The sequence below is a fragment of the Anser cygnoides genome, chromosome 11 (assembly GCF_040182565.1).
Source record: "Anser cygnoides isolate HZ-2024a breed goose chromosome 11, Taihu_goose_T2T_genome, whole genome shotgun sequence".
Taxonomy (NCBI): domain Eukaryota; kingdom Metazoa; phylum Chordata; class Aves; order Anseriformes; family Anatidae; genus Anser; species Anser cygnoides.
In genome coordinates this window covers 945397-955515 of record NC_089883.1, presented here as the reverse complement: position 1 = coordinate 955515, position 10119 = coordinate 945397, and the positions used below count along the sequence as shown (strand labels likewise).

The window sequence follows — 10119 nt, the reverse complement described above, 5'->3', positions numbered from 1 at the left end:
CCCCCTCCGCGCCCCGGGTCGTGGCGGCTGCGGGGGGCTGGGGAGCGGCGCCGCTGATGCGAGGCTGCACGAAAAACAAAAAAAAAAAGCGAAGAGGGACAAAAAAAATATCACACGCCCAACGTGGGGCTCGAACCCACGACCCTGGGATTAAGAGTCCCATGCTCTACCGACTGAGCTAGCCGGGCGCTAGGTAACGGTTCTGGCTCCGCTCTACTCGGCAGCGCCGCCCGCGGCCCGCCCGGCCCGGAACGGGGCCCTCAGGGGGCGGCCGCCCCCCGCCACAGCCCCCGGAGCCCGCGGGAGCCGAGCCGCGGGGCAGGCGCCCACCGTCGGGGGCTGCGGCCGGAGCTGCCCGCAGCAGCGTCCCTGGTGCCTCCTGCCCTCACCTCTGCAAGGTTAAAGCTGTGCGTGTGGGCAAACCCCTCGTGTTTGAGCAACTGCGCCCTGTTTGTACATGCAGCCGAATGTTTATTGTTTTTTTCTGTCAGAATGTTTCCTGTGATTATTCTGCCGTATCTCTGTTTTCATATTTTAACGTTATCACTTCAAAAAAAAAAAAAAAGAAAGAAAAATGCTAGCCAGGCAGACAGAAGTGGAGCAGCACTAGACATAAACGTCTGGGAAAGCTACGGGATGTTTCAGTGTAGTCTTGACAGCACCAGACAGTCTTCAAACCGTCATGTTTTTTTTTTTGAAGAGATAAGGAAATAAATATTTTGCAATTCCACATACGCTTCCTGTGCAGACTGCACTCGATGCGGTGTGGGGTTAGGAGGGCACCAGAGCCACATTACGCGGTTTGTCTCCTCAGCGTCTCATCGCGCTGTATGCTCGTCTTTCACAAATGTCGTTGTTGTGGTTTTCCACCAGGCGGCCCACGCTCGGGGCAAAGGATGGCACCTTCGGCTGGCAGCGGCACCCGCGGCAGGACCTTACACCCAGAGCAGCAGGGAGAGCCACCTGAGCGAGCACAAGGCACAGGCCGAGGGGCCAGGAGCCCTCCACGTCCCCAGCCCTGGCTGCAGGGGCCCAGAGGCGAGGCCTGGCTCAGGCCGCGGGAGCAGGAGCACAGCCACACGGCGCGGCCGCCACATGGAGCCCTCACAGCCCCCCGCCTCGGGCGAGGGGCATCGGGCACTGAGCCCAGACGAGCCCTGGGCAGAGGCCGGATCCTTCCCAGCGCAGGAATGTAAGTGCTGCGGGTCAGTGCCCCCTCTCTGGAGATATTTAGCAAGTAGGCCAGAAGTGGCCAGATTCTGTTTCCCTTTGGCAAAACCACCGTGAATGCGGTAGCACGGCAGTCACTGGGTGAGAGCATTGCCTTGCTGGAAGTTGCCCAGAGCCATTCAAGAGCAATTGGTTTTTAAATGGCAGGATGCTTTCAAAACTGACCTCGTTCTTCTCTGTTGCTTACAGAGGACACAAAATGCCTGATTTTGATGAGTCAGACATGAAAATAATGGCACATCGAGTGCGTTGCACATTATGTGTGCAGACCCAAACTGTCAAACACAGTTTGACACATCCGGCAGACCCAAACTGTTAAACACTCTGACCTGGGGTTCATCCTATATAAAATACATTTTATCATGTCTCATAGCTAAATTACGCTTACAAATGCAGACTTCTGAGCATGAACTGCTCCATTTAAAAAATGTCAGAGAGCTCCCCATAACCGAACCTGGAACACCCTATCCTCATAAACCCATTAAACCTCACCCACAAGTAATCTTTCCAAATGTACGTATCAGAGACTAAACACTCAGTTTGGCTATTTTTTTTACATTTTAGCCTTCCGGCTTAAATAGGTAGAGCTAGGTAGTGAGATCCTGACATGCAGAGAGAACAAGCAGGGAAAACGATACAAATGATATGCTCAATTAGTAACAGTCATGTATTTCATGAGGAAGGGACTATAATTTCCTGCAGTCTTCATGCCCTGCTAAGGAGTTACTTAAATAGAAAAAAGAAAAAGATGTAAAAAGGGAAAGCCCCTGACCTCATACTGTAGGTATAGGTACTGGGGAAAATGGCAGCCCAAATAAAGCATCAAAGAGGTGCCTTTTTCGTTGACGTTTGTGCAGATCCGCAGTGAGATGGAAGAGAGGTGGCAGACTCATGGAGGACCCAAACCCACACACTTGCCAGGTAGGAAGAGATGGTTTTGAGCAAATAAATCTGCGGATCTTCCCCTGAGACCCAGCGCTCGCCACAGAGCGCATTTTATCGCTTTGCGCCGTGCCCTTATTAAGTAAAGCGCACGCAGCAGGGGGAGGCGGCTGCGGTCTGCCCTCAGCTTGTGCTACCCCGGCGTCTGATGAGCCTCGAGGCTCTGCGCGTTCCTTGCAGCCGGGGGCTGCCAGGGCTCCCCGGGCCGGGCGCAGGGCGGCTCCGTGGCGCTTCCCAGCCGGGCCCCCGGCCCGGCGGGCTCCCCGCCGCCCCCCTTCCGCGGCGGCACCGGGGCCCCTCGTGCCAGGCACCGGCAGGCTCCCGGCGGTCAGAGCGGGCTGCGGAGGGCTCCCGGGTGCGGCGGGCGCCCCCCGCCAGGCCCCTCTCGGCCGGGCCGCCCCGCACGCAGCGGCCGCCGGGGGGCAGCCCCGGGCCGTGGCGGCCGCCGGGGGGGCAGCGGCGGGGCCGGGACAGCGGCGGGGCGGCCCCGCGGGCCGGGACGCGATCGCTGCCCGGCCCTGCCCGGCCCGGCCCGGCCCGGGGCTGCCCCCGCTTCGGCTCCGAGCTCCGCCCGCCGCGGCCCCGCCGCCGGGCGCCGAGCCGCCGGTGCCGCCGCCCGCACCCATGCCGGGCCCCGCGGGGCTCCTGCTGCTCGCCGCCGCGCTGGCCGCGGGCACCCGGCCGAGAGGCAGCGCCCGGCAGCCAGGTCGGGGTGCGGGGATGTGCAGGGGGTGTGCTGGGGGTGCTGCATGGGATGTGCATGGGGACCTGCTGGGGATGTGCATGGGGTGTGCTGGGGGTGTGCATGGGATGTGCATGGGGACGTGCATGGGGATGTGCTGGGGGTGTGCTGGGGACGTGCATGGGGACCTGCTGGGGGTGTGCTGGGGATGCCCGGGGGTGCGGAGCCGCTCGGGGGCTGCGCGGAGGGAGCCGCAGCTGGTCCCGTGCTGCCGGTGCGGGTCCCGCCGGTCCCGGGCTGCCCCCGGACCCTCCCCGGGCTCCCCCGGGGTCCCCGGCCCCGGAGCGCCGCGGCAGGCAGCGGTGGGGGCACTGGGACGGCCCGGCCCCGGGGAGGTGTTCTGCCACCAGGGATCTGCTGCAGGGTCTCCAAGGCTCTGTTTCAAAAGTGGGATCTTTTTCTTTTTCTTTTTCTTTTTCTTTTTCTTTTTCTTTTTCTTTTTCTTTTTCTTTTTCTTTTTCTTTTTCTTTTTCTTTTTCTTTTTCTTTTTCTTTTTCTTTTTCTTTTTCTTTTTCTTTTTCTTTTTCTTTTTCTTTTTCCTTTTCTTTTTCTTTTTCCTTTTCCTTTTCCTTTTCTTTTTCCTTTTCTTTTTCTTTCTTTTCCTTTTCCTTTTTCTTTTTCTTTCTTTTTTCTTTTCTTTTTCTTTCTTTCTTTCTCTCTCTCTCTCTTTTTTTTTTTTTCCCTGTAGTTGTTAAACAGCAGGACTGTGTGCACTGAAGCCAGGACTGGCCCCAGCTGTGCTGTCGTGGTCTCTGGTCAGAGCAGAGCCCTGCAGCTGCATGCCCCCCTGCCTTACAGACCCCCAGCCCTCCCTGCCCAAACCCCACAGCCGTGGTGTTCCTGTCTTTCCCTGCTCCCTGCCCTGCCTTCCTCCCTGCTCCCACACCTGCCCCAGCACACAGATACCCCTCTGTTAGTCGGGGTCCAGTCTCGCTGGGAACCAACCCTGCAACTAACACCACAAAAAACAGGATTCGGTTTTGGTAGGACCAGCTGCAAGCAGCAGTCAGTGGGAAGAGGTGGAGATGCATTGCCGGAGGGCAGAGAATAGAGTGAATGTGCGGACAGTGCTCTTAGCTTCCAGGCACTGGGAACTGGCAGCAGCAGCAGCGGACACAGCTTACAGATCCAACAGATATTCGGGTGCCTGACCCCACTGAGCTGCCTTGGGAGTTAAGCATCCAGCTCAGGGGGTAGGAGGAAAGATGATTAACCCTAAAGCTAACCACAAAAACCCTTTCTTTGCAGACCCTGCTCTGTGGTCACCAAGCAGCGACATCGTTCACCCGATCAAGGTTGACGAGAGTGGGTCCTTCCTGTCCTACGATTTGTCCCACCGAGTACTCCACAGAAGGTCTCTTTCCTCCAAGAGCAAGTTTCTCACCTTCTATGAAATGCATTACAAGGGACAACCCCTGAAATTCAACCTGAGCCTCAACAACAATCTCCTCGCGCCCGGGTTCGTCAGTGAGAGACGGTACGGGGGAATCGCCGACGCCAAGATCCAGTCTCACACTTACAACTCCTGCCACATGATTGGGGAGGTTCAGAGCCGGACCCTGAAGGGAGGCCTGGCCGCGCTCAGCACGTGTGATGGCCTGGTAAGTACTGAGGTTCCTCACCCACAAGGAAACAGCAAAAGCTGTGTGAAATCCTTTTTTTTATTTTGAAAGTAATGGCAAAAGTCCTCCTGAGAGCAGCAGAGTCAAGATCTCGTTGTGTAGGTCTGATGCTGCTGTGGATGAGCTGCCTGTAAATTTCCCATGGATTCCAGCGGTTTGGGAACTCTTGGGACTGTGTTTACTTGTGTTTGTGTCCAAATTCCCAAAGACAGCGATTCTCATATCGCATCTGTCTTCCAGTATATGTAGGATTACGACAAACACATTGGAAACGAGGTTGTTCAGAGCCTGGAGCCTGGTTGTTCTCAGCAGGATAGTGCGGTTCGTGTGTAGTGAAACTTCTTTACGTTCAGCGGATGTCGGCAGTCCTATTCAATACTTTCAAAGGCAGTTGTGGCATGTTAAGAGGGGAAATTTTGCTGAAAGCCACTGTCACTAATAGGAGGTGGCGTGGAGGCGCTCAGCAAGGCACGTTCACGCCATGTCTGCAGCAGCTCGCACCTGGCTGGCACAGGTATCGGGTCCCCACGGGGTTTAAAATCTTGCAGAGATTTGCAGAAGCGTTGGTGCCAGTGGAGCAGCTGTGGGAGGAAAGGTCAGTGTGTGCGGTGGTCCAGAAGCGTTGGCTCTGGCAGGATGGCATGGCAAGGCCCTGCAACATGCTGGGCGCATCCTGCAAGGCGTCGAGGTTGTTCTTTTCCCACCAAATTTAACAGCATCGGAGTGATCAGCACCCCGCACTTCACAGCTCCCTGAGCAGTGGGGTCTGGTTGTTCCCTCTGCACTCTCACCCTCGGTTTGGCAGCTGGGCTTCTGCCAACGAGGGCGTGGGGTCCGGAGGAAGCCTGCCAAAGGGAGGGAGCGGAGCTCAAGAAGGGGCAAGCAGCTCAGCCCGGAGCTGGGAAGCACAGTCTGAGCTCTGTGGCTGTCTTCGCCTTGACTTCCTCCGCGACTTTGGGCAGTTCTGCCTGAGAAGCTGGGCCTGGAGCGACTCCCGTCTTCAGGGGAACAAATGCTGCAGGGAACAGCCAGGCCTTTCATTCTGATACAAAATGGACTCATGCGTCTGGGAGGAACCCACGACCTTTCAATTCATTTTCTGTGAATGTTTGGATGAGAGAAGTCCTGGCGGCTGTAATGTGCACAGGAATAGATGTCGTGAAGCTCCCTGGAGCGTGTTTGCATGTACAGTACATACGTGTGCTCCTAACGTACGATGGCTCTGGAAACGTTTGGCTTTTTGTCAGACAGACGCCAAACCTCGGAAAACCACGCTAACAATATGCTGTGTGTCTCACAGAATTATTTAGCAACGTAAAGCGTGGCCCTGAGCTTCTGCTTCGTTCCCGCGAGTTACCGACATGCCGCTTGCATCGTGCTGGGTGTTCCGGGCTGTAAACAAGGGGCACGCTGCTGCTGCGGGGAGGCGCAGTGCCGTGGGCTGCAGAAGCGTCCTGCCTTGGCCCCCGGTGGGGATGCGTGGTATTTCAAGCCATTTTCGGACCCAAAGTATTTCTTGCTTTACTGGAAGCGCTCTGCAGCTCTTAGCCGTGGAGCCCAGGTGGGCTGTCCCAGAATTCCTGCCCGTGGCAGCCTCAGGTGTTGAAATAAATCGCGTTAGCGCCTCGAAGGGCCAAGTTCCTCCCCTACCACCGCTGGTGCAGCAGCTGGTCCAGCATTTGTTACGTGCGTAGCACAGGGTAACCGTACCTTTTTTAACACCCGTCCCCACCTTTGAGGTCTGTTTCTCTGAAAGGCTTCACCTTTCTGGGAATGCTGCTTCCAGACTTTAAACTCCTCCTGTCAAGGATTCCAAAATACAATGTAGCGCTGAGCTGGGTTCTGCTCCCTCATGCCCGGCTTTGCCAGAGCATTTTCATCTTCTCCCGGGCTGTCTGCTGCTCTCGTTATGGCCTGTCATGAGCGAGCAGGAGGCAGCGGTGTCAGCGCCGTGTGCTCCGAAGGACCGTGACAAACGAGGTGCAGTAAGGTTAACCGGCGTGTTTTACACAGAGCAAACCAGACGTTCCCCTGGGCAGCAACCCGCTGAGTGCTTCTGCAGAGCCCCCCCGGGGCAAAGCGCAGCCCTTGCAGGGCATCCCCGGCAGGTTTACACGGGGCTGCTCCGGCTGCACACCCCTGCCCAGGAACTCCTGGTGTCTGGGTGTGAAGCCGCCCGTTCAGAGAGCTTCTCGTGCAGCAAAGGCAAGTGCTTGCAGATAAGTTTGTTCTGGAGAAGCAGTTCGGGGCTCTGGGGTCCCGGGTGAGTCCGTAACAGCATATTTCAGTTGGACCCGGGTCAGGGAACTGTAATTAACCAAAGAAAGTTTTAGGGTGTCGCTTCCTGCCGTAGGAGAGATCCCAGTGACACATCCTTTCCTTATTGCATGGGGACGCGAGGCTCCTCGTCCTGAGACTGAGTTTCCATGACTTGAGTTCCTGCTGTGATCAAGAGCTCCTGCGGGTTCCTCCTCCTCTTCCCCAGAGGTTTGCTGGTGCTCGTCCGCAGGAAGTCTGCAACCTGAGGGTTCAGTTTACAGCGACGGGGCTTAGTGCGAAAGGCCAGAAGCAACTGACTTCATCTCCCGAGGATTTCGTTATGAAAACATCTCCGCTGGTGCAACAGTTGCTCAAAACACTGGTGCTGCACTGTCCTCAAAGCCACGCTTCGGGCTGTGCCCCTGGGCCTGGCAAAGCTTCTCCAGGAAGGTCAGGGAGAGGTGGTGTGAGCATGGAGGAGGAAGCCCAGCATACACACATTCCTGGTGTGCTCTGCTTCTGGTTCTCTGGCGAAGGCATTCCTCTGCCTCAGCAGCCCTGCGGTCCCCGAACTCCTCAGCGCAGCCACCCGTTCAGCTCACCACCCCCTGCACTTTGTGGCTGGGCTCTCTTTAGCTTTCTGTTTCCTTAATAATCAGTCCCTGCTTGCTTGTTCTCCTTTGGGATTTTAGAGCTCACGATATCCATAGAAGTCTCTTCAGAGGAGACCTGTTTCTTCCCAGAATGTTTTGCAAACCCAGGTTCTTTGGTGTGAGTCTGTGCTCGATGCAGGTGGCTTCACGGTGACGTCTCCTTCTCTCCCCGCTAGAAAGGCGTGTTTCGGCTCATGAACGAGGACTATTTCATCGAACCAGTGGCCGCCAGCTTTCCCGAGGACAGAGTGGCGCAGCCCCACAGGATATACAAACGCCACGCTCCTGAGCGCCGGGGAGAGCAAGGCGAGAGGCAGCCAGCGGCGTGGGCAGCCTGCGGCGTGCAAGGTATTGTCTCCTTTCTCTTGCCTCTCCCCGTGGGCCAGTGGCAGCCGGGTCCTGGGGTTCACGATTTGAGTTCTGCAGTTTGAAGTGCACGGCGACAAGATAAAGGAAGCAGTGCCGACCCCATGTCCCCTAAGGTGCCTCAGCAGACGTGCTTATCTTAAAACCCAGCGTTAAGCTCCTGTGATAAGCTCCCGGTAGCCAGCTTTTACCCGTAAAGGACGCTGATCTGGCCGGGAAGGAAACCCTTCTGTGTCTCAGAGCACTGAGGGGATGGGCCCTGGGTTTTGCGGTGGTTTCTGTGGGCGGGGGGCAGCACGGGGCCGCTCGGTAGGTGTCTGTCCGAGCAGGGGGCTCCTCACTGCAGGACGGCCAAGTTTCCGAAAGCGTAGGCACACAGCAATTTCCAGGAGCTTTTTTATTGTGGGAAGGCTGACCGCTGCTTCAAAACGCGAGTCAGGACAATTTTCTTGCTTAGCAGCAGGCAGAGGTTTTGTGGCATTCATGACTGGAGCCCACAGGTCACAGGAATTATTGCAGGGTTTTTTCCTCCTGCCAGTTTTCCTGTATTTGCTTATGTTTCTCACATACACGACTCCAGTGCATGCTGGACCTCAGGCCTCTCGCTCTCATCTTTTTCTTCCGGCCCTGCTGCAAGCGTCCTGTGATGTGGAGACAGTGTTTGTTTTCGTTCACATGCAAGCATCAGGTTTTGACCTTTCAGAGTCAAACTTGGCTCCCATGATCTGGATTCCAGAATTCCCATGAAGTCCAGCGATCCAGGTTGTCTCCTTGATCCTTCTGCCCTGTAGTGTTACAGCGATGCAGATTAAAACTCGTGTCCGTAGCACCTTGCTTGCAGTAGTGTCTAGGAACTAACTTGATTTCAGCGACCTCCTGCTTCTTGGTGGGGTAGAAAACCAACATTTTTTCCTCAGCGGGCCACCCGCTCCCACCGGACGTTTGTGCGGGCCGCCTGCGGGGCTGGCCCCCACTAAACGACTGTCCTGGGAAAGGCCGGTGGTGGCAGCTCAGGTGGGCAGTGCTGGCACCTGAGAGCAGGTCCGGGAGGGGCTGCAGCCTGTGCTTCTGGCAGGGCTTTGACTTCTGCTGGAGCAGAGCTCAGAGGCTCCATGGCACAAGCCCAGGAGCGCAGGCTGGGGCTCTGGGGCTGGGGGGGAGAGCGTACAACACTTGGAGAAGGGCGTTCAAAGTCCCTTCCACGATGAAGTCCCAGGGCTGGTCATAAATCGGTTGCCGCTGTTCCCAGTGAAGGGGAACAGTCGGTGCTTCGGGCAGCCCAACCGCTGGAGCACAGCCGCACGTCCCCGGGGGCTGGTGCAGCTGCACTGGGGTCTGTGTTGCCCTTGTGATTTCGGAGCTGTTTTAACTCAGCTAAGATGGGTGAGAGTTGGATGTCTGCCTGCAGCAAAATCGTGTAGCAGAGAGGTGTTTGCCTTAGGTGGAAATCCTGGAGGTGAGGGAGGCAGCAGGGGTACGTTTCCAGCCAGCAGTCTAGAGCAGGTTTTAAACGCGAGGGCACTCGCTCGCCTGGGAAGCCGGGCAGCATCCCCGCACCTCAGCGGTGCCTGCCCAGGAGCCGAGAGCTGCCGGCTCTGGCCAAGGGGCCTCTGCAGCTCTCGGTGCAGAGCTGTTGCAGGGCCTGGACGCCTTACTGGTCTGGGGCTTTGAAGCTGCATCTTCCAGACAATGCATTGTGATTTGCTTCTTTCCTAGAGCTCTCTGCTTTCAGAAACCTTGTTTTTCTCTATAATCAGGTTGTCTTTAGGCATTCTTCTGTTGATCTAAATGAATACGGGGATAATGGTTAGAATGGCTCCTTCTGGACTTTGAAGCCTCTAAAATCCATTTGTAAATGGATTTCACTGGTCGTAATACGGCCAGTGTGCAGCGCACCCGGACCTCTTCTGGAACACAGACCAGCAACGTGGCCGTGATGCGTGTGCCCTGGAAAGGAAACTGGAAGTCTGCAGGATCTGTATGACTTCAGGTCTTCTATTTTGTACCGATGTATTGCTGGCTTTCTTTGCAAAACGCCACGCTGCCAGATGGTGTTAGACCGACCTGGTACTCAGCTTCTGTCAATCCCCTGTGCTGCGCAGCGTGAGCCTCTGTGCACAGCTGGGCAGGCGTGTGAGCGGGTCCCCGGGGGAAATGCCGCTCGGAGCCTCCTTGGTAGCCAGGGAGCCGCCAGCAATGAGCTTGCTGAGGTACCTCCACGTCCCGCATGGAAGCTCAGCAGCAAAGGACGCAATGAAAACAAGCTCCAAGGAAGCCGTGGTGATTAAACTGTCACAGCCGTATT

At 56.5% G+C, this 10119-nt stretch overlaps 1 protein-coding gene and 1 non-coding gene across 3 annotated transcripts in view; one reads left to right on the top strand and one right to left on the bottom strand.

The window, feature by feature from the left end:
• Positions 1 to 115: 115 nt before the first annotated feature.
• Positions 116 to 188, bottom strand: TRNAK-CUU (transfer RNA lysine (anticodon CUU)). The gene has a single exon. It is a non-coding gene; the product is annotated as a tRNA-Lys (tRNA).
• Positions 189 to 2087: 1899 nt separating this feature from the next.
• The window catches only part of ADAMTS7 (ADAM metallopeptidase with thrombospondin type 1 motif 7), a 50037-nt gene continuing 42005 nt past the window's right edge, over positions 2088 to 10119 (top strand). Inside the window, exons 1-3 of one of the 2 annotated variants that reach the window (XM_067003846.1) lie at positions 2088 to 2151; positions 4163 to 4515; positions 7625 to 7796. In XM_067003846.1, coding sequence (XP_066859947.1) covers positions 2100 to 2151; positions 4163 to 4515; positions 7625 to 7796 — 577 coding nt within the window. In that variant the 5' untranslated portion in view covers positions 2088 to 2099. Of the gene's footprint in view, positions 2152 to 2638; positions 2879 to 4162; positions 4516 to 7624; positions 7797 to 10119 lie in introns of those variants that run through there. The other variant, XM_067003845.1, reaches the window with a different exon arrangement.